Consider the following 25,113-nt stretch of genomic DNA (forward strand, 5'->3'; position numbering starts at 1 on the left):
TAGTATATGATTCATAGTTTTTTTTTTAATATTTAGAAATCTAAAGACGGAGAGCTAAAAAATTCAATTGTCATGAAATCAAATAGTATAAAGCTATCATTTGCTTTGAGACTAGTAGAACACGAGCTCCGTTAATATTATACAGACCAAAGATCAGTCGGAGACCCCCCCCCCCCCCCCAAAAAAAAAAGAGATTTGAGTATATAGCAATTTTGTTAAACAGCTTTGCGGAAATATCTGGCAAATTTTGGATTCGACTTCTGACTGCTTTTATTTCTGATATAGCTTTATGAAAATTCCCCATATTTTTATAACTTCGACTAATACTGGAATACCGAACTGATGTTTTTGATGACTAAAAGTGGTACCAATTCTAAAAACAATAAAAACAGAAATCATAATAATGGTTTATTTTCACAGAGTTTAAATATTCCAACCAAAAAATCGTTCAACTATAACTATCTTATGCACAGGAAATGACAAGAATATAAATGACCAAATTAAAAATAGCACAGAACCTCCAAAACGTGTTTTATCATCATTCATAATAATAAAAAAAAACAATGATAACTATTATCATCATTATAATTATCATTTTCATCATAATCATTATTAGTTTTTTGTATATGAAATTACTCTTTCGTGTAAAAAGCTACTAGAAAATTGCCCAAATATATAGCAATGGTAAGTTTTGATACACATAGCAAGAAAAATAACACGAGTGTTGTTCGAACCATTCACTCTTTATCCCATGTACGCAAATAGCAGATTACGAAGATTTTTAACATCCTGGCCTGCTTTATTAAAAAAAATCATGAGTACAACATTATAATCCAGGAATAACAGGATATTGAGGCATTGATAATAAGTAGCAATAACAAACGAAAAGCATAAAATATAAAGGAATTAAAACAGTACAGGAATATCTGATATTAAAACTAAACAAAAACATAGCAAAACTTTAGGAGGTGAATACAAGCTGGTTTATATACAAATAAAATCTAAATATATTTGTTACTGTATCATATTTATGGCACACAAAAATGTAATTAACAACATATTTTTGAGCAATAAATTAAGTCATTGATTGTTGAGACCTGATAGTACTTCGACATCCTATAATATAGAACTTAACTGAATAAATGTCTATTTTGATACTAGTTCTTACATGTAGGAGCCATGCATGAATTGAAATTAAAATTAATCTAAACACAAAATACAACCCGTATTGGACTGTTAAAGGATAAACGAAGGAAAAAAATATTTTACAGAATTTTCGTACTTAAAAGTGTACATGTACCTGTATAATTTTGAATGCCCAAGGTTTACAGTTAGTTACAAAAAAGGGACTGTAAACAACGCATGTAACGAACAATACAAGATTGTGAAAAAATACGCAACTACATTGGAAAATGCAGTACCAATTAGACCTAACATAACAGAAAGTAAACCACAACTAAACCCCGGGATTACATTCTGGGTTTACTCCGGGTTTACTAGAGTGGATCCATATTTAGAGTAAACCCAAAGTAAACCCAGAGTGAATACAGAAAGTAAACCCCGATCAGAAGTATACCCCTGAAAGCAGACGCTAATTCGGAATATACAAGGGGCAGGAATTACAGGCAGTAAGATGATAAGATAAATGATGGGTCTGCTTCACACTTCAGAGCGTACAGTTGACCCAAAACGCAATTCTCGAGTAAACCCATAGTACACCCAGAGCGAACCCTAAGTAAGCCCCGAGTGGACCCAGATTTTCAAAGGGTAAATCTAGAAAAGTAAACTCGGGGTTTACATGGGGTTTACTCTGGTGTTAGGTTGGGTCTGATTGGTACTGTAATGATATTAAATATCAATAACTAGCTTATTAACATTTTAAGGTTAAAGATATGTGCAATTCAATGCAAAATTAAAAATTGAAAACACTATTGTATAAACCAAAAAATCATAAGAAACAATAAAGTAATTAGGTATAAATGTATATTAACTTAAAGTATAACATATTTTATAAACCATAAAATATTCTTTCAAATTGTGACGTTTTTTAAATTATGAATTGATATACATAGGTAAACAACAAAGGTAAATATAAAATGCATTTGATATTCCAACATAAACTTTAGAAATAAATATAAGCTAGGAAAATGATAAATTTCTTAGGAGGAATGTTTTATGAAGCTATCTGATGAACAATTGTAGATACATACGAGAAAAAGAAAAAACACTTTCTAAATTATCATACATGTTTGAAATAACATGAGAAAAAAACCCACACAAACGCTCTAACAACAAAATTAAACTAGTGAGTTGAGATCTTGATATCCTCTTTTAGGAGTTTTATCCACCAACACGTACATATTATATTAAGGCAGTTTATCCTTTAAATTCGAAACTTAAACAAATTAATCTTATAAATTAAACTTTAAAGTAACTTGAATACAATAATGCCATCAGACTACACGATAAAAAAATTAAGACACATTTCTTTGTTTAGCTTTTTCCTTTTGATTGTCATTTTTATCTTTATTGTCAGAAAATGCACTTTTTACCAAGTCTACGAGATCTAATTCTTCTTCATGTCCTTTTAATTGTTTTCCTTTGTTCTTGATTCGTGTTGGATTAGGATTTTTCTTAAGATTCCTTGATTTATCCTCAGAAGACACATCGCTCGGTAAAACCATTTCCTTTACGGCGGTCACAATTCTAGAAAATAAAGATTGTTGGCTATCGTTTTCATCATCATCATCGTCATCATCATCATCATCACTTTTAGTCTTAGATTTTGGATTATTAGTTTTAGATTGAGATACTTTGGATGAAGGATTTATACGCTTGCCTTCTCGAACATCTGGAATTCCGTCACCGTCATCATCTTTATCAAATTTATCTGGAATGCCATCACCGTCTAAGTCTGGAAGTTTGTCTGGAACTCCATCTCCATCACTATCTGTATCCAAATAGTCTGGAATTCCATCACCATCAGCATCCTCTTGGTCATCTGGTATGCCATCACCATCATCGTCATCGTCTTCATCATCCGGGATGCCATCATTATCGTCATCATCGTCCAAGTAATCCGGGATACCATCACCATCAGTATCCTTCTCCATGAAATCTGGAATTCCGTTTCCATTGGCATCAGCGTCTTGGTTATCAGGAATACCATCATTATCATCGTCATCATCTAAATAATCAGGTATTCCGTCGCCATCAGTATCCACCTCTTTGTCTATAACATCATAATTACTATCTAATTTATCAGGTATTCCATCGCCATCATCATCATCGTCTAAGTAATCTGGAATTCCATCTCCATCTGTGTCTTTCTCTTTGTCATCAGGGATGCCATCGCCATCATCATCATTATCTTTAGAATCTGGAATACCATCACCATCATCATCATCGTCCAAGTAATCTGGAATTCCATCACCATCAGTGTCTTTTTCTTTATCATCTGGAATTCCATCGCCATCATCATCAATGTCTAAATAATCCGGAATTCCGTCTCCATCTGTGTCTTTTTCTTTGTCATCAGGGATTCCATCGCCATCATCATCATTGTCTTGAGCATCTGGAATACCATCACCATCATCATCATCGTCCAAGTAATCTGGAATTCCATCTCCATCTGTGTCCTTCTCTTTGTCATCTGGAATACCATCACCATCATCATCATTGTCTTGAGAATCTGGAATACCATCACCATCATCATCATCGTCAAGATAATCTGGAATACCATCACCATCTGTGTCTTTTTCTTTATCATCTGGAATTCCATCGCCATCATCATCATTGTCTTGAGCATCTGGAATACCATCACCATCATCATCATCGTCCAAGTAATCTGGAATTCCATCTCCATCTGTGTCTTTCTCTTTGTCATCTGGTATACCATCACCATCATCATCATTGTCTTGAGAATCTGGAATACCATCACCATCATCATCATCGTCAAGATAATCTGGAATACCATCACCATCTGTGTCTTTTTCTTTATCATCTGGAATTCCATCGCCATCATCATCATTGTCTTGAGCATCTGGTATACCATCACCATCATCATCATCGTCCAAGTAATCTGGAATTCCATCTCCATCTGTGTCTTTCTCTTTGTCATCTGGAATACCATCACCATCATCATCATTGTCTTGAGCATCTGGAATACCATCACCATCATCATCATCGTCAAGATAATCTGGAATGCCATCACCATCTGTGTCTTTCTCTTTATCATCTGGGATTCCATCGCCATCATCGTCATTATCAAATTTATCAGGAACGCCGTCTCCATCAGAGTCGGGCAGTTTATCGGGGATACCGTCCCCGTCACTGTCATTGTCTAGATAATCAGGAATACCATCGCCATCAGCGTCTTCTTTGTTATCCGGAATACCGTCACCATCGTCGTCATCATCTTGATCATCTGGAATACCGTCATTATCATCATCATCATCTAGATAATCGGGAATTCCATCTCCGTCGGTATCTTTTTCCATATAATCTGGAATGCCATTTCCATTAGCATCCGAGTCCTGACTATCTGGAATACCATCATTATCGTCATCGTCATCCAGATAATCTGGAATACCATCACCATCAGTATCTATCTCTTTATAGTCTGGAATACCATCGCCGTCATCATCATCATCTAGATGATCTGGAATCCCATCATTGTCGTCGTCATCATCTAAATAATCCGGTATTCCGTCACCATCCGTGTCAATCTCTTGGTCATCGGGTATTCCGTCGCCGTCATCATCTTTATCTAGGCTATCTGGAATTCCATCACCGTCTGAGTCTTCCTGGTTATCCGGGATTCCATCTCCATCATCATCGTTGTCTTTATCATCGGGAATTCCATCACCATCATCATCATCGTCTAAGTAATCTGGAATTCCATCACCATCTGTGTCTTTCTCCTTGTCATCCGGGATTCCATCGCCATCATCGTCATTATCAAGATGATCAGGTATTCCGTCATTATCATCATCGTCATCTAAGTAGTCTGGAATACCATCACCATCCGTGTCTTTTTCCTTGTAATCAGGAATGCCATTTCCATCGGCATCATCATCCTCTGAGTCTGGAATTCCATCATTATCGTCATCATCATCTAAGTAATCTGGAATTCCATCTCCATCAGTGTCTTTTTCCTTATCATCAGTTATTCCGTCACCATCATCATCATTGTCTAAACTATCTGGAATTCCATCACCATCGTCATCATTATCGAGATAATCTGGAATGCCATCTCCATCTGTATCTTTTTCTTTGTCATCAGAAATACCATCCCCATCATCATCTTTGTCTTCACTATCTGGAATACCATCTCCATCGTCATCATCATCCAGATAATCCGGGATACCGTCACCGTCTGTATCTTTTTCCTTGTCATCTGGAATTCCGTCGCCATCATCGTCTTTATCTTCAGAGTCAGGAATTCCATCCCCATCATCATCATTATCCAAGTAATCTGGTATCCCATCACCATCGGTATCAATTTCAAGTTTATCAGGAATACCATCGCCATCGGCATCGTCATCATCAACGTCAGGAATTCCATCATTATCATCGTCGTCGTCCAGATAATCTGGAATTCCGTCACCATCAGTGTCTTTCTCTTTGTCGTCCTTGTCCAAATGGTCAGGGATCCCGTCATTATCATCATCATCATCGAGGTAATCTGGAATTCCATCTCCATCACTGTCGACTTCTAAATGATCTGGAATACCATTTCCATTATCGTCTTTGTCCTGGGAGTCAGGGATCCCATCATTATCATCATCGTCATCCAGATAGTCTGGAATTCCGTCACCATCCGTATCCTTCTCTTTGTCATCTGGAATGCCATCACCATCATCATCCTTATCCAAATGATCAGGGATTCCATCTCCATCTGTGTCCTCCATATTGTCTGGTACCCCGTCCCCATCATCATCATTGTCTTTATCGTCTGGAATCCCATCCCCATCGTCATCATCATCCAAATAATCAGGAATCCCATCGCCATCTGTGTCTTTTTCCTTATCGTCGGGAATCCCATCGCCATCATCATCATCGTCCAGGTGATCGGGAATTCCATCCCCATCGGAATCTTTCAAGGTTGTGCACCCGTCTTTGTCGCAGTATTGTTTGTCATCGCTTATTCCATCGCCATCGTCGTCGTTGTCTTTGCTATCGGGAATCCCATCGTTGTCATCATCGTCATCAAGATGGTCAGGGATACCATCTCCGTCAGTATCCTTGTCCTTATCATCACCGAACCAAAGTAATTTTCTCCTTGGTTGACAGTTTGATCCCAACGAAAACTACAAAGTATATGATTTGAATTATCAATAGTCTCCGTGAAAAAAAATTAACCGATGATATTTTGTTTCATTGAAGCAAAATTTTAAAATAATTTCAAAAAAAAAATGAATAACTTCGCAAAGATTTATCTTTTAGTAATGTAGTAAAGTAACTTCACGAAGATTTTATTGAATTTTCGAAACTTGACAGAAGTTTGGCACGTCGAGGTTTCAAAAAAGAAGTTGGCCATACTTACATTTTAAGATCTAAGATTTGTGATTCTAGCATTGGAAAATTCATGCACAACATCAAACGCTGTGAACGTGCAAAAGGAAGCAATCTTGATCTGAACTATAGGAAAATGACAATGTAACTGATAATTAGTCAAGTGGTTTACTTGAATATCAATACAACACCACAGAAAACCAATAAGCCTGAAATCCTAAAACGGCTCTCCATCTTAGTCGTGGAAACTTTGGTAAAATGAAAATTGCAAAAAGGTTTTTAAAATCCTGCATATCCAGACAGATATTGTAATGTGACTTAAGGTTAAATGTACACTTAACATGTAGACAAGGCAATACGGAAATAACTAGCGCCCTTGAACACAATGATATATACATGTATATTGGTTTTATATTCATCTTACTTTTTTCACCCATCTTTTGATAGTTTGATATGTTTTAAAACAGTGAACGTTTTAAATTTATGACTACAGTGCATTAGTTCGCACGTGCTGTATTAGGGTTTCATGTTCCATTTTATGTTTTTCTTTATCATTTTATTGGCATATCAATGTACATGTGAAAATGTAAATTGCCCCTTGCAATGTTAACACAGTTGACTAGTCTATTTGCTTACTCTTCTCAAATGGCATAAATAATACATGTATCCTATAAATGTGAAGTGTTTGACAATGGGTGTGTACATGTTGTTACCATGTACAATGACTACCTATATTCTAAAACCATCCACTTGTATCCACGTTATATGGTTTCTCACAAGGGTCAAAAACAATTTGTAGGTTGTTATTTGTCAAGGTAAGGATATCATGAACCGGTACATATTGATCTCCTTTTCTGAACTGTTGTTAACGACATCTTTACTTTAGCTGTGCAGTTTGTAATTATCAGCATACACCATTAATTATACTCTCTCTCTTTCTCTCTCTCTCTCTCTCTCTCTCTCTCTCTCTCTCTCTCTCTCTCTCTCTCTCTCTCTCTCATCCTTTGAATATTTTACTGATGACAAATTACATGTATAATGCGGATAAATAAGGCACAATTTGTCGCTAAGCTAGCAGTGCCGCAATTTAAGGCAATATTTTGATCATTATTTATTAGAATAAACGACAAACTGTACATGTATGTTACATATCGCCAAGTATTTATATTTTATATATTTATATATTATTATATATTTATATATTATATTTTCATAACAAATAGCGCACTTCCGTGCAGAAAAATGTGATGTACCATTTTTTACTTTCCTTAGAAAGATCGAGAGACATACGATACAGGAATATCAATTTAATGCACGATTATACAACTTTTTAGAGCCAGGAAATGACTGGAAGTGGTTTGTCTGTTCTCACGGAGAGTTGGTGACACCTCTCATACGGAAGGAAAACAAGATATGACAAAGAATATGCATCGTGTGCATCATACTGAATGTCTTCCTTGTGCAGTTAAAATTTCGGCATTTTTTTTACATATAAAAATTACAGATTCAATCTGTTCTTAACTATGTTCGAATTTCATTTTGTTAAACAATAATAAACATTGTTATCAAGCATCATGTATTTAGTATTTAACCAAATTATCAAAGGGACGAGGAAACAAATCTAAGTATATATAATGCAAGCAGGACCAACTCATCACAAAACATTATACTTAAAACGATTATAAATACAGTTAATTTGTACAAGTGTATATAGGACATTCACTATCGAAGTAAAAGCTATTTTCATAACCTAATCCTCCAAAAAAGTGTAGTCTTTTCGTTTCTTCAAAATAATCAACCATATTGACGCATTCTGAATTTAGAAAATTAAAAGAGATGTTAACAACATATAAAGGGGCGAGATCAACAAGTCACCCATAGTGGTCCTACAAATAACGTATCTAAACGTACATGTATACTGTACATATGTATGTGCTTGTATATACATTGTCTATACAGTTACAGTTTCAAACAGTATAACAGTTTTAAAATGGACAATGTGGCTAAGATGTTTAAATACAAAAAATGTGTCTGGTATATGGATTCAAATCAGCTCTGACTGCAAATTGTCTGTATCACACTTCGTGTCCATATCAAATGCATACATATAAATGTACTATAGATCTGCTGTCCTATTTTCTGCTAGAGTCAAACCACTTCTTTTCAAATGTTGCATGGTTCTTTATCAACTATGTAACATATAGATAGTGATATTATAGAGGTATTTAAGGGAAAGGGGTAAATAACAGCTTCTCCTCTCTCCCATCTCCATAATAAAAACACAAAACAAAAGGTGCATGACGAAATTGCTAACACGTACAGAGACGCCTGATCAGCCGACAGAGTTTTTTTTAAAAGAGTAACAAAATTAACAAATTGCGTACTTAATTTACATATTTTACATGAGCAGCGCTTTTTATTATATCTTGAAAAGATAGATAACTTCGATAACTTGTGTTGTAATTTATATGAATGCTTTTTCTCCTGCAATAAAAGTTTTTTTCACATCAGTCGATGCATTTATTTGCATTTCTTAAAGAAAGAAGAAATACACAGAAGATATCAATATTTTGCTGTAACGTCTCCGCTGAGTGTAAATAGTTAGCATGGTTGAACACCACTTAGATTGCAAGATTACCCTTTCTGACTCAGCAAACTGCACTCTTTCTCATATACACAAATTGCTTTTGTATTTGGGAGGCTATGAGTCGAATAAATTACCCCATCAACAATTCCCTCACGTTTTAAATACGATGATTTTCGACATAAACTTCTTACATATCAATATGTAAGAGCTGAATGTGTCCTAATTAATGGCATTTTCCTTTTCTTGAAGAGTTGCACCCCCCCCCCCCCTTGCTTTTATTCTATGAAGATGAATTCTAAAATGAAAAGTTATGGTATAAAATTTATTTTCAGTAGTTTTTGTATTCCTAATGATAAAATACATCTTTCCACCAGAGCATTTACTGACATTCCTAGTATTTACTTTTTTTAATCAAAAAAATGTGCTTGTCCCCTTCAACCACAATGCAATCTTCATTAATTAATTACTGCATAGTTAATATTTTTGAAAATTTCTCTCTGTAAATCTTTTTCTACACTAAAATGCTTTAAATTAATATCAAAGTATTAAATACATATGACGGATGTTCAAGGTTAGAAAAATTAGGTTTTATAATATAATATGGATCGGATACCTTTAAGCGCCATACAAATGGTGACACACAGACAATAAGTTTCCCCAAGTACATGTGTATTAATTTTTATTCAACACTTCCAACTCATGCCTCTTTACAAAAAGTAAACCTCTGAAAAAAAACCCGCCGATTCGATTAAATTAAAACGAAAGACTGAACATGTTTCTGACCAAGCACAAGTACAAATTATTCACAATCACGCAAGTCGAGGTGTCTGCTGAGTAAAACATAAAGTCGGAAGATTTCAATAGTTGAATTTTGTGTACATCTACCTTTCAATAACCCTTTACAATTGAGTTTTAATACTCGAATAATAAGGTGTGCATTCCTTTTTACACTTTTTTCAGAAAGCGTTCTTTAAAATGGAAAAAAAAATCCCATAAACAGAATTTCTTATATATGAATACCTATAAAAAGTGCGTCACTGTGCCATTTTCAATCTACAAATTAATGTCACCATTTTTTTTTTAAATCTCCATTTTGCTTCTCAATTTTTTTTATATAAAAATTTGGTCATTTGTCATGTAAGAAAATATCTGACAATTCAAAACACTGGTCTATTAAACTAGAACATGTCTATCGTAAGTTCAGACATCTACATCTAATAGAACAATGCCCCTTCTATTTCAATTTGGTTCAAATGATGTGAATAGAAGCATGACTTTATGAATTGAACATCCGTCACAATATTTTACAATTGCATAAAATCACCAACTTTTAAGCAGCTTTACTTCCAGAAAAAAGGTATAATTGTGAAAAAAAATTTCCCTCCCCTCCCTCGGACATACCGATATATATTAAATGGTGCATAGGCCTATACATTATGGGCAGTAAACATGTATATGTAAATGAAATTGACCTTTTGAACTGAAAATCAATAGGGGTCATTTACCGGTACTATCTGAGCTGCATCAACCTATCAAGCATGGCGAGTCTGAGCTAAAAAGTTTCAAATTTTAGGTTCTTAGACATTTTTTTAATAAATCGGTGTTTAACCGTACCCATTGGCCAAAACATAACTTGATCTAGATATTTTTATGATAAATCTGGATACAAATTTCATTTCAGTAGTGCAACCTTTGTGAAGTGAATGGACACTGCAAATATGATTGGAATTTTTCTAAGTCCAAGGAACATAACTCTCTCAAAAATTGTTTGATCATACCAAAAAGATATTCTTACGATAAATCTGGATACCAAATTTCATTTCAGTATGTGCGACATCTGCGGCGAAAATGAACGGAAACTGTTGGTAGACCGAGCAAACGAGAGACGGACAGCAGTAAAGCAATATACCATCCCTTCTCTAAAGGGGACATCAATATCAAGCACAGGGTTGATCTATATCATTTTTATAATTCAAATGCACACTAGACTGATGGTCAATTGATAATTTTTTCCTGTTCAAAGTGGCACTGGTATTTTTAATTTATTTAGCATTTTAAAACATCATTAATCTCGTAAATACTTTTCAATGAGTGGAATGAAATAACTGAATATATTCTAAGGATCCTCGACATCTTCTGACTTTTACCTTTTAAAACAGTACGTCACAACATGACGATTTTAACCCAATGTGAAACTGGTTATGTCACGAATACTTGTTGTTTATCTCAATAGCGCAGTGGGTATAGCTTCAGACTTCAAACCTGCAGGTCCTGAATTTGAATACAGCAGGAACTTTTGTTGTTATAAACGGCAATATATTTTTTCAAGATGTTGTTTTTTTTTTTTTTTTTTTTTTTTTTACCAAAATCATTGAATTTTTTCTGTCACTTTCAAGTCGAAAGTATGCTTGTATTCCATAACTTTGAGAAATATAAAACATGGATTTGTATGGGACACTTTTCCAGAAGGTGTAAAGGACCATTAAGCCAACACTTCAACAAATGAAATCAGCGATCGTTTTACATACGATATATCTCGATTTTAGAAATTCAACCCCCGCCCCTCATTTAACCAATTATTTCTCTTTCATAAATAGCCTGGTCCTCCATTCACACAAACTAGCTAAAATAGGACACTTGTTCTGTTTTTATTTCTTTATTTAAAAAAAAAAACAAGAAAAATATACTCTGAGAATCTGGACCACATTCACATACAAAACAGATAAACCAAGCATCAACTAGATTTAGTCACTAAGTTCATTTATAACAAACAAATCCAGACAGTTTTCTTTGGAGGGATATTTCTCAATTAAAGTTAAGTTTCTTAAAGATGCTCATTATGCTCATATTTTGATTGATATTAAGAAACAAAAACAATTAAACATGGTCCCCTGCGAAATGAAAGCTAATTGTCAAGGTAGCACTGAGTAGAGACTTTGGAGTCAGTTCAACACATATTTCACCAAAATTGTTATTGTGTAGGGGAAAATGTACATGGGAGTATATTCAACTAATGACATTCACATTTATTACTTTTAGTAGTTTAAGTACAAAACAAATATGAAATACCGTAACACTATGCCAGTTTCCACACAGCACACATCACATTCACACTTATCTTCACATATCACAAAATATAAATAACATGATGTTCTCAGCACGTGTCATCAAAATGAAAGAAATTAGAGAGAGAACCTGTTTTTTTTTTTATAAACACATTCTCAAAGTATTGCTTTACCATTCACTAACAATTGTCGCAAGATTTTGCATAAAGTGTTCTTATAAAAAAAAATATATGGAATTCTTGTTTGAAAGTTTGATGATGGAGCACTAAAGTATTCTGGTTCTTCCATCGTGAGAGATGAATGATTAGAATGTAGAAATGATTGCTACACGAGTCCTGGGTTATAACTCGTCCTTTGTATCATCCTTCTTTTCCTCAGATTCCTGCAATAAACAGTTGGGAGAAAATTCAGCCATTTTGTTTTTTCTCTTCTTATGCATGGAAATTCATCGCACTATTTTTTTCTCTCTCCAGTTTTAAGCTTTACCATGTTTACTGTAAACCAATATGAAACTTATAATCAAAATAATTAAAATTAAATTTACTAAATTGCATTAATATCTCCCTCCCCTCTTTTAAAATTTCAGACCCATTTTCATAGATACATCTTTAATAAAAACAATGGATTTTTTTCAAAACATAGAAATTATAGCTCCATGATAAATTTCCATGATTAGAATTTTCTCCCATCATTCCTGTTGGCATCGCCTGTGTTGTTTTAGACTAAGTAACAGTTACGGAAGTGTCGCCACTAATCTACACGCGAACACAATGGAATAGTCGCGCATGATGTCTTGTTGTCCAAATGGAGATATCATGCATCAAGACAATAAAAATCATGCTCAAAACTTTTTTGTTCAATTCTCTTTAGTTTTCAAAAGTGAGTGTTGTCATGGTAACAAACACAGGCAAAGCTGAATGGAATGATGGGATATATACAAGAGCTAAGTCAACATCACTCATTCAAAGTCATGCACAACAAAATTCAATATTTCTCTACTCTATTGCTCTCTATATTTACTTAACTTACTGCTATATCACAGATAATCAAATCAAGATAGTCTTAATTGTTTTTCTTTTTTTTCCAATTTTTTTTTATAGATTTCAATATTTCACATCTCACTTTAACATTAAGAAAAGAAAATAGAGTACAGTGCGTTATGTAAAATAGAGAACAGGAATCATAACTCTAGCAGGTAGAGCACCAATCAAAACAAAGAGTGATATATAAACATGGAGTCTACCTTGTCATCTTCATCCTCATCACCAACCTCTTCTGGTTTATCTTCTTCTACTGCCTCTTCATCTTCAGGCTCATCTTCAATCTATATAACAAGAAAATAATTCATCACTCCATGAAACTGTTTATGTAAGGTTGCAAGAGTTACTATTCTTGAACTAAGGTTGCAAGAGTTACTATTCTTGAACTATGTCCCTGTAGTTTAAAATGTAAGTGGAAGCTCTTATTTAATACTTTTAAAAATCACTCCAAGATAGAAATTTTGGTTAGTGCTTACTTTGGCATCTTGAGGAATGCTCATGGCTTCTCTCAGCATGTGTTCTACCCTCTCAGCGAACCCAGCAGAGTCTTGCAGAGCAAATCCTGACCGGAGGGTGGCTGTCTCAAACATGACTACAGCCAGGTCTTTGGCAATCTGATCGTCAGCATTGGCCTATCATAGAAAAAAGTACATGATATATTCACAAGAATTTTTCAATCAATCTATTTTATCATTATTATATATTAAATTGATTTTTTCCAGCTATGAAAATCGCCTACCTCAACTCGTGATTTCAGCTCTTTAATCAAAGGATGTCTGGGGTTGATTTCTAAAGTTTTCTTCTGGGTTGAGTAAAATCTGAAGAAAAAAAATTCATTTGTCATATTTTATCTCTAGAATCAATATTGATGCTTTTCAAATGGGAATTGGATTTTGTACAAAGAAAAAGTTCAATGTGTAAGACACTCACTGTTGAGAAGGATCCTGCTGTTTGGCATATGCTTGGGATCTCATGATCCTTTCCATGTTTCCTGACCAGCCATAGGTGCTAGCCACCAGGGCACAGGGAGATTTTGTTAGTCTGTCAGACACTGTAGCCTTGCTGATCTTCTCCTTCAGAGAGTCAAGTTCCTGCAGCCATTTTGTCAATGGTTCATATTCTTTCTCCATGGCTTCCTTGCGCTCCTTGGCCTTTTCAGAGTCATCAATTGTCAGTCCTTCCTTGGCAACATTTTGGAATTTCTTGCCCTCAAACTCGGGGAGCGATTGGATGCAGTATTCATCAACAGGCTCCACAAGGAAGAGGACTTCGTATCCCTTCTTCAGAAGGCGTTCCACAAATGGAGATTTCTCAACCTAAAAATAAACAGAAGTTAACATGAAAAATCAACTAACACTTTGAAACAAGATGGGCATCAATTATGTTATGCAAGGATTTATTTCACTCTTTACATTCATTTTTTTAAAGAAAACTTCATCAAACTTTAATGAATGCAAAAATCACTAATTCTTTTTGTAACAGATTTAAGAATTGGAAACAGAGCACTAACCTCGCTCCTGCTGGTTCCAGCAACGAAGTAGATGGCCTCTTGTTTCTCCTTCATCCTCTCGATGTAGTCGGGCAGACTGGTCTGTTCCGTGTCAGAGTTGGAGGAGTAGAACCTAAGCAGTTTGGCCAGACGAGTTCTGTTGGACTGGTCCTCAATCACTCCCAGTTTAATGCTGGAAAAAATAACAATCAACCACCATAGAACTTCATATACATTTCATGCAAGAAAAAAAAACCCAATTAAGCTGAACAAAAAGTTGAAAATGTGCATTTTGCTACAATTTTGCTCAGTAAATTTCAAAAACTTTAGAGCTATCTAGTCTTTAAATTTTGCACTAAGAAAAAATTGCTTTTGAATTTCTTAAAACAACATATTATGTGAGACAACAGTACATCATAGTCAGAAATGGAATTTTGACAATGGTAGACTATGTTGTCAGCTTTTATTTTCCAGAGCACAATTTCAATGTGAAAATTGGTATCTCATCATCGAACTCAAAGTCTGGAGACACATGAAAAAGGGCAGTAACTGCCTTCATAACATCACAGATAAATTCCTAAGCATAAACCATAACTTCTCTTTTCCCAACTCACTGTTTAGCACTTTCAATAAGTGGAAACAAGAGGCAATTTTTTTTACTATTTCACTGATCAGTATTTGCCACTTCTAATTTCATAATACACACATTTGGAAACAGTTTATACTAAAAATCCTCTATATTAATGAATAATTCACCTCTTCAATTCCAAATTAATTATTGTATGCCCTGCTGTTTGAAAGATGTTTGTTTGTTTCAATAAGCCAGTGCTTACTTTGTGGAGTACTCCTTCCAGAACTTCTCGTAGTCGTCCTTGCCGATTTTCTTGATCATGTCCAGTGTCTTTCTGACCAACTTCTTCTTGATGACCTTCAGGAGTTTGTGTTGCTGCAGGGTCTCACGGGAAACATTCAGAGGTAGATCGTCAGAGTCCACCTACAGTCAAATATACAATGTCCAACTTACATCCCACTTATAGATACATAGTAAGCATTGTAAAATTCTGTAAGGCACTGTTGCAAGCATAAAGAAATAAAGAGAATTCTACTTACAACTCCCTTGACAAAGCTGAGGTATTTGGGCATCATGTCTTCAAAGTCATCAGTGATGAAAACTCTTCTGACATACATCTGAAAAAAAATAACAGACATAATAAATATTTCAATTCAATGAGTTATACAACTTCAGAACTTTGTAATTTTTGCTTTTCTAGCAATTGCATGTACATTTTTTAAAAGGAAACAATTATGTTATATTATAAATAAATATAAATAACATATAGCATAAATTCTGCAATTTTAATAAATGTTTTTGATAACTCTTAATATTGAAGAAAAAATAGAACCCCTTTAATATACCTTGATGGATTCTAATTTCTTTCCGTAGTTTGAGAACATGTCATGGGGGGAGGCCTTGGGGACATACAGGATGGATTTGAAGGTAACCTCTCCTTCTGCGGTGAAATGGGTCCTAGCTAGGGGCTGCTCACTGTCCTTGGAGATGGATTTGTAAAACTCGTTGTACTCATCATCGCTTACATCATCAGTTCTACAAACAAAAGGACAGTCAATACATTAACCAATGCTCAAGTTATCACATTCTTTAAGAGCACTAAATCAACTGCTTAGTTTAAAAAACAAATATCTTCTCTACCCCCCTCCCTTCCAAAGAAAATATAAATGTATCAATTCTTTTGACCCCAGGCTTTTATTAGTTTCATTGTTTAATCAACTCCCACTTACTTTCTGGTCCATATAGGTTTGACACTGTTCATCAGTTCCCAGTCCCAAACGGTCTTGGAGACTTTCTTGGTCTTAGGTTTGTCCTCATCCTTCTCCTCCTCAACCTTTCCTTCCTCATCTTCCTCCTTGTCCTCATCCTTGGTGGCTTCCTCTTTCTTCTCTTCCTCCTCTTCAAGAGGCTCCTCAACTTCTTCAGTCTGTGAATTCAAGAATGATTTGTTTATATTAAATACTAAAAAAAGCAAGATAATTTTTGCAACCTGCATTTCTTTAGATTTTGATACTTTTTTTTAACGTAGACTTTCCTAGTTTTGAAAAGAACACACAAAGACAAAGTGAAAATAAACACCATAATATCATTTTGTTCTACAGTTTGTTTAATAAAAAAAATACCCAAACATTACCTTGCTAGCCCAGATGTAGATGGGGAAGTTAATGAACTGAGAATATTTCTTCACCAAGTCCTTGACTGTATTCTCCTCCAGGAAGTCATGAGCCTCCTCCTTCAGGTGAAGACTGCACAAAAAAGAGTTACAGTAGAGTTATCTTTCTTTTCTTCACAGTAAGCAATACATTTCACTTAGATCTTCAGCAACATGACTTGGATTGAGCCTTTAATTTTGTCATCTCTCTCAGGTGTTGCTTATTTAACCTTTTCTATACTATTCAAACTAAATTGAATTTTTTAACTATCATGTAGGAAATCAAGCTGATGGTTTATTTCTCCTCACCTAATTGTGGTTCCTCTGCCCAGAGTGTTTCCTCGGGGGTCCTTCACAACAGAGAAGCTCTCGGAGTCAGACTCCCAGACATACTGCTCATCATCGTTGTTCTTTGAGGTCACAATCACACGGTCAGCGACTGGAACACAAAGATATAAAATAAAGGTCATGTTACGAGTATGTTCATAATTTAATATAGAGTAGAATTTCAAGTTTGAACACAAATATTCTTGTTTTATGGGGACATCATTTTGTGGACAGTCTCTACTTGTGCTACTCATAAGAACAGTATCAATAATCATGACGATGAGGACATAAATTTATGGAAGAGAAAATCAAGAAATCAATGATTTTACAATTACATATTATTTCATAATGCAAGCAAATTTATACCTCATAACAAATAAAGTACAATTAATTTCTGGAGCGCCTTACCCAAGAAAGATGAATAGAAACCGACTCCAAACTGTCCAATGAGATCGGACATCTCAGTCTGAGAATGAGCTTCACCGAGTTTGGTCAGGAACTCGCTGGTGCCGGATCGTGCGATGGTACCGAGGTTGTTGATCAGATCGTTGTGAGTCATACCGATTCCAGTGTCTGTGACATGCAGGACATGGTTGTCTTTGTCAGCCTGAAATGGAAAGAATAGTCAGATGTGATTGTAGGTATTAAATTAAACTCAATGTTTCCAATGCAAAATTTTTAGAAATGTAATGCTGCAGGCTGATATGTATTTTTTCTTTTTAAAATAAATTAAATTAGTGCAAGATTTGAGAAGGGAAATAACTCAAGTTGACTTTTTTTTATATATATATAAATTAAAAATTGAGTTATTCCACTATTCAAAACAGCAAAAATAATCAATGCAGAAATATATGAAACAATAAAGCCATTCCTGTACAAATAATTATTATTTTTTTAGCCTTAGAGATTCATTGCAATTAATGATGTGCAAGAAAGTGAAAGTTTTAAGTTTCTTTGATATACACCATATCAATTGAATGTTTCAATTTTTATCTTATTATCATTTTCAATAAAGAATGTACGATAATAAGAAGTAACTGTAATGATTTATGGAAAGAGGGTAATTTATAGCCATGGACTAATGAGAACACAATTTTTTTTAAAACAAAATATTTTTATCAAATACATTTTTTGTCACCTCAAGATTGAAATACTTATTACAAGTTCAACATTTAGAGAATAACTCATACTTTCTTTCCTATTGCAATGTCATATCAAATATGGTTTTTTACTGAAGAAAGCTCAACTTGTTCATGTGTCTTACTCCATACATCAATGTTCACTGCTATTAAAACAATAAGCAATTATGATAGAACAGGGGCTTACTTGCAACATCACAAGTGCCTATTAGTATGTGAGCAGTTGCCACTGTGTTTATAACACTTTGTGCAACAGTAGGCATTATTGCAACTGAAATCTCGCACTTTCTCCCTGACTCCTGAATTATGTATTTTTTGTTCCCCTTGATCACCCACAGATGTGAAAATGCTTTGAACCCCAATTGCAGCAAAAACATTTGCAAGGCAAGTAAATAATTTTAATTATAGCGTATGTGCTCATCTCTTCAGTTTATGATGCCGAAAGGACACAGCAGGCAAGAATCAACCAATTAAATGAAGCAAGATTTTCGTCTGGAAATATCCAAAAGATCAACAATCTTTATCTTTACACTTGAAATCCTCTTAAATCTCTCTTAAACTACACTTGAATTTCATCGCATGCCAATTAAAAAACCTGCATTTAATTACAACAATGAGGCAATATGGTATCACCCAAGCAATAAGGTAAATAGCAGAAATGGAAGTGGATTGTCACAATAAATTACCTCATCACACGCTAACTGCTCTATTAATAAAGTCTCTGGCATGCAACATACGTCAGCAACACTTAGTATCTGCCTATCTGAGGGGAACTTCTCAAAACCCCAGACACAAAAATACCTCGTCACAGGTGAAGATGTTATTGTATCACCTTCTGTTTCTAGCCTTGTTAATTGTACTGTACATTTCAGGCATAACCACACAATCTCTATAAGACAACTTTATCTCACAATATCTTTGGAAACCCTATGCTGATAAATTGATGAGGGAATACAGGGATATAAATATCAATTAATGTGATATATCACAGAGCGTTTATTATGATCCACATGGGCATTGATCCCATGCAATTTCTTATAACATGGTTTAAACCAGTTGTAGATTTCATGATTATCAAAAGCAATCTGACAAGCTTGTGATGCACAATTATAACTGTACTCTCGGTACACAACACCCCCATCTGTCTGGATCGATCTTGTTTTCTTTCTTGGTAAACAACATGTACAATGTGCGATTAATTCCATCACACAGTATACTGCTGTTTTTTATGAAGAATGGATTGATTATGAAGTATACAAGTGATTCAGTCTGTACTAACTATTGGTCAATGAGTATGCATGTCAAGGGAGTTCCACTGTGGTTAGTGTGGAATCTCTGTATTACTAGAGAGGCACACATCTGAATTAATGTATATCATTTCTAATAAATACTGTATGTGCTTGCAACTCTTTACAAAACTGATATCAATCCTTCCATGCATAATGTAATTTTTCCCCTTGGTATAGATAAGCCAATACTCGTGAAGGAAATGAATGATCATCAATTCTGCTATTGACATCCCTACCTTAATCTTGATGCTGAGTTCTTCTGTTGCTGACAGAGCCGATTTATCCGTAAGTGACAGGAAACGGATTTTATCCAAAGCGTCAGAAGCATTGGAGATCAACTCTCTCAAGAAAATCTACAAATTTAAAATCATGTATAAATTGTTTTATCCCTGAAAGTCAGAAACAATAGATTTCTACAAGTACATAAGTGTATACATGCAGAACAGTGCTCTGAAAGACCTGTAAACATCCCCACTGTGGAGGGGGGGGGGGGTATTTCAATTAAGGACTTAAGTTAGTGATTCTTGAATTGTATGTGCTAAGAATGGGCTTGACTCTTTACCTCTTTGTTTTTGTAGAGGGAGTTGATGATGAGTTTCATCATACGGTTGACCTCCGCCTGGAATACATGTTTCTCCGCCTTTTCCCGTAGTTCCTTCATTTGAGCGACATTCAGTCCATCTAACTTGATTGCCTCCTCTTCCCTGAGATAAAAAAAATCCGAAATCATCTTTGGTCTCAATCATTTTTGGAAACTCCATACATATAGTCAAAATTTTAACTGATTTATTTTAATACATATATAATGGACCAACACATCATAGATATATAATGAGTTGGTCAATGAAGGTAATCATTGAACAACATGATTCCTTTACATCCCCCAACAATAATTTGACCTCCAACGATAGAGACATTTTAAAAAGATGCATGTATGTCATAGGACAAGGAACTGCAAATCTGCCAATGTTCATACTCCATGTTTGTGATGATGAATATGCATATACCGGTACAGGTATAGTAAATTAAAATCTCAATTCAGGAAGTGGGCCTGTGGGGAGAGAAAGAATCGTTATGCAATCTGGACCTGAACCAAATCCAGAAAAATGTGAACCAAAACCAAACTGAACAACTTGTACCACAGTTTACCGTCCTATCTCGGAATAATGACAGCCCTACAGTACTTATAAATGAAAAATTACTTCTAACACTAAGGCACATGTGTGGCATTCTAAAATTAGACTCTACTACAACACACAAATCAGTTTAAATCACTCCAAACCACAAGGCACTGATTGGCATCACAAGAGAATTTTTCTAATCATTAAGAAAAATTGATAACTTCATAATATCCAGGTGGGGGGTTGCAGGCAGATATACATGCAAGCCATGATCAAGTCTGGCATTCCTGGCTGTTTCAGCTAGCACATCATTTTAAAAATTTTCACCCGTCTTTCGAGTTATGTTGTGACTATTGCAAACTACATGTACTACTTTACCCTAACATACAAAGATAATATTGGATATGTATTCATGTAGTAGCTTAGTGTATTCACTAGTTATAGTAGCACAGAGTACTGCTGTAAAAAAACATTCCAAGTACTCTTCAAGTACTATACATCAACCATTATATTTAATAAAAGCCTCTATAAATCAGATGCTTAAATCTTTTAGGAATGTGGCATGATGGATAATTGAATTACCATACTATTACACTCAAAACAAAATAAGTTCTTCCATGGCTACTGTTGCAAACCTTCTGAGAGAATTTCAATACAAATATTGTGTAGCATTGGAGCATATTTTGTACAAATATAAGGGGCACATGTTCATATCTAATACAAAACAGGTGGTTCCCCTCTTTCCTCTTTGACTGTCAGTATACACAAGAAATATACACAAAATAGATTCACAAGAAGGGAACACTCTGCTCAGAGTTTACATGTAGATGACTCTATCGATTCTTACAATGTTCCCTGGCCACCTTTGTTTCATCCCCAGCATGTTCACATAGTGTTAAACCCTCACCATTATCTCAATATCTGCCCATATCATCAATGTTATGCTGAAACTGACACTGATATTCTAGCATGGGGGTCTTCAAAAATGTTTCAAATTGATAAAAATCTATATTGCACTTCTCATAGAAAGAGCATTACCTATGTATTTGTTAGCTTTCTAGATGTTTTATAACCTAACAGCTGCTAAAAGAATTTTTTTTTTTTCAAATATTAACAAGAATAGAATTCCAGAGTCCCCCGCCGGTCAAGCAGTATAATAGTATCGAGTCTATCGACCAAGGCTGATTTTCGAACTTGACCAAGGTAATAGTAGTATAAACATTTGGTATAAATTTAATGAAAATCCGTCAAAATTTGTAGGCATGAGAGCGCTTACAAGGTCAATTTTTGGAAAAAAAACGGAGTCATGATTGTGGCCAAGTCCCATAACACCAACAAAAAGTATCGAACAATGCTGATTTTTGAACTTGACCAAAGTATTAGTGGTATAAACATTTGGTATAAATTTAATGAAAATCTGTCAAAATTTGTAGGCATGAGAGCGCTTACAAGGTCAATTTTTGGATAAAACGGAGTCATTATTGCGGTCAAAGTCCTTAAACGCCAACAAAAAGTATCGACTAACGCTGATTTTCGAACTTGACCAAGGTAATAGTAGTATAAACATTTGGTATAAATTTAATGAAAATCCGTCAAAATTTGTAGGCATGAGAGCGCTTACAAGGTCAATTTTTGGATAAAACGGAGTCATGATTGTGGCCAAGTCCCATAACACCAACAAAAAGTATCGAACAATGCTGATTTTTGAACTTGACCAAAGTATTAGTGGTATAAACATTTGGTATAAATTTAATGAAAATCTGTCAAAATTTGTAGGCATGAGAGCGCTTACAAGAACAATTTTTGGATAAAACGGAGTCATTATTGCAGTCAAAGTCCCATAACGCCAACAAAAAGTATCAACCAATGCTGATTTTCGAACTTGACCAAGGTAGTAGTGGTATAAACATTTGGTATAAATTTAATGAAAATCCGTCAAAATTTGTAGGCATGAGAGCGCTTACAAGGTCAATTTTTGGATAAAACAGAGTCATTATTGCAGTCAAAGTCCCATAACTCCAACAAAAAGTATCGACCAATGCTGATTTTCGAACTTGACCAAGGTAATAGTGGTATAAACATTTGGTATAAATTTAATGAAAATCCGTCAAAATTTGTAGGCATGAGAGCGCTTACAAAAAGTGTGACGGACGGACGCACGGACCCACGGACGCACGGACCCACAGACACACGGACCCACGGACGGACGGACGCCCGGCATTTCTATGTCCCCGCTCCGCGTTGCGGCGGGGGACAAAAAATGCAGTCAATTCTTCAGTTTTTCAAACCCTGTCTGTAGTAATTAACTCTTGTAAACCATATTCCTATAAATATAAACTCATCCCAATGAATAGACATTATGAATCTGTTCTTCATTAATTAGGAGAAGTTACAGGCTGGAGATATGCTGATGTCAGCAGATACTACTACTACTGCTGTTGTCTTCATGTTGTGTTTCCCCCCTTGAATTATAACACACAGCAGACATTTTTCCCCCTTGCATGCACCAGCAGTACCCTCATTATAGCCTGTATTGACTACCTTTTTTTCCTCTTTTTTTATTATCTTAATAATATTAGTTTTCCTCATCACTCTGATCACTCAGGGAATCTAGTAGGTCAAATGAGTTCAAAGTTCAGACTATTGAGGTCAGACATGGTGATCTGGGTCAAACTGCACAAAGATCATGGCTGTTTTCAAATATATACATGTAAATACAAGGTATATATTGGTATCATAAAGTATGTTAGAGGTGATGTGGACTTGATTAAAGTAATTCCATAAAATTTGTTTAATTAACATCAAAGTTATGGTCATGCACAATCAATGATAATTGAACTAGCTACTTCTATCAGACCGCCTGCGTAAAAAGTGATTTTGTCTGTTGTATTGTACAAAGACTATGCAATCTTCCATGTTGCTTTTCTTATACACCAAAAAAGCCACATGATATAATTAAACACAGATCATACACATGCAAGCCGTTTCTGCATTAATTCCATCAGAATCTGTGACAGTGCATTGTGCAAGGTACGGTATTTATGTGCAATTATAGCCCTTACCAAGGCAGTATGGCATATACTTCACTTACAAGTCAAGAAAGTTAACTTGGCAATTCAAATGCTCATAAATTCTTCAAGAAATGTGCATTTTTCTAGCAGAAAAATAAATAGGTCTTGTTTTTTAGAATATTTTTTGTGCGCTTGTTTACTTCTGAAGATCAAAACACTTATTACAAATTTTCGAGATGTACACAAAAATGACTGCACTTTTCTCCCTATCACTTAGGGTATCTGCCAATTCACTTGCCCACACCTGCCTACACAAAACGCAATATTGTTTTGCCAAAAAGCCCAGCAACTGATGCGAGACATTCAATCTATTTACCTCTGCACCGCTTCATCGTCTGTCCTGGAACCATCACGACTCTTTCCAATGTCATCCTCTAATGTCACGTCCCCTTCTTCATCAGCTGCTGAGCAAACACCTGGGAAAACATTTTTATAGTAATGAGGATAATGAGTTACATTTGCAAGTAACCAACATAATTATATGAATTTTCCTACTGGAAAAAAGCCAACCTTGCAGTTAGTAATAATTTCATGTTGATATTGTATGCACGATTTCGCATGTTTACTGTTGATTTCTGCTAAGGAAGCATGGAAGAATTCGCTTTTTAAGGGTTTCAAGGTAGAATGAAGGTTGTTCATAAAGTTAATGAGACAAAACAATAAAATAAATGTATGACATCTAGATTTTGAAGATTAAATTGAACTGAATAAAATGACTATCCAATGCATCGTACACAAGACATAAATTAATAGTTTCTACCCTGCTAACTTGCGTGCATGATTTTACTCCACCCCTTTCCCCAAGACTTGCATGTGGGAGACAATATCTCAGACTTTAATTCAAACAAATCAATATGTCTTTTAAAAGAAATTTGCATGCAATATAAAAGAAAATGGACTGACTGGCACATCTTTTTTTATACGCAATACTTCTTTTACTATAACTCGATACATCGTATGTGGGGGAAAAACATGCCTTAGTTGGCTCGACCGGTGCACGGCCATGCGCATACCACGCAGTGGTCTTGATCTTGAAATATCTACTTACCCGCCACTAAAAACACGCAGAAAAGTCCCAGGTAAAAGGTTTTCCACCTCATGTTTCTAAATACTTTGTTACTTGTTTATGATGATGGGTTGAATACTGTCTAAACGTCAAAACACAAGAAAATGGCTGTCTGCACGGTGCACAGCCTTGCTTGGTGGGAATTCCCTTATATCGAAATACACCAATGAATGATCAACAC

At 35.0% G+C, this 25,113-nt stretch overlaps 1 protein-coding gene and 2 long non-coding RNA genes across 4 annotated transcripts; 2 read left to right on the forward strand and 1 right to left on the reverse strand.

The window, feature by feature from the left end:
* Positions 1-395: 395 nt before the first annotated feature.
* On the reverse strand, positions 396-25,107 carry LOC105340223 (uncharacterized). 2 transcript variants are annotated; one of them, XM_034451642.2, is made up of 18 exons: positions 24,915-25,107; positions 24,183-24,282; positions 20,237-20,378; positions 19,911-20,027; positions 17,655-17,853; positions 17,229-17,358; positions 16,902-17,013; positions 16,498-16,694; positions 16,114-16,303; positions 15,808-15,885; positions 15,531-15,691; positions 14,719-14,890; positions 14,139-14,524; positions 13,948-14,026; positions 13,685-13,840; positions 13,412-13,492; positions 2,840-6,311; positions 2,566-2,706 (listed from the first exon to the last, which is right to left on the reverse strand). In XM_034451642.2, exons 1-18 carry the CDS (start codon positions 24,964-24,966, stop codon positions 2,699-2,701), a joined length of 5,832 nt encoding a protein of 1,943 aa, XP_034307533.2. In that variant the 5' UTR covers positions 24,967-25,107; the 3' UTR covers positions 2,566-2,698. The 2 variants fall into 2 exon arrangements, with proteins under 2 accessions (XP_034307532.2, XP_034307533.2); XM_034451641.2 differs by having other exon boundaries at positions 396-6,311.
* LOC136274528 (uncharacterized) lies at positions 7,148-8,088 on the forward strand. Its single transcript, XR_010712930.1, has 2 exons — positions 7,148-7,331; positions 7,851-8,088. It is a non-coding gene; the product is annotated as an uncharacterized lncRNA (long non-coding RNA).
* Positions 22,048-23,042, forward strand: LOC136274529 (uncharacterized). The gene is made up of 2 exons (XR_010712931.1): positions 22,048-22,686; positions 22,916-23,042. It is a non-coding gene; the product is annotated as an uncharacterized lncRNA (long non-coding RNA).
* Positions 25,108-25,113: the final 6 nt, after the last annotated feature.

The sequence above is a fragment of the Magallana gigas genome, chromosome 4, assembly GCF_963853765.1.
Source record: "Magallana gigas chromosome 4, xbMagGiga1.1, whole genome shotgun sequence".
Taxonomy (NCBI): Eukaryota; Metazoa; Mollusca; class Bivalvia; order Ostreida; family Ostreidae; genus Magallana; species Magallana gigas.

Excerpts from the sequence above, each read along its gene's own strand:
- LOC105340223 (XM_034451641.2), bottom strand. The coding sequence starts at position 24,966 with ATGAGGTGGAAAACCTTTTACCTGGGACTTTTCTGCGTGTTTTTAGTG. Across the intron at positions 17,359-17,654 it reads TTTCTATTCATCTTTCTTGG|TCGCTGACCGTGTGATTGTG; the intron begins GTAAGGCGCTCC and ends TTTGTGTTCCAG. Across the intron at positions 16,304-16,497 it reads AAACCTATATGGACCAGAAA|AACTGATGATGTAAGCGATG; the intron begins GTAAGTGGGAGT and ends TTTTGTTTGTAG.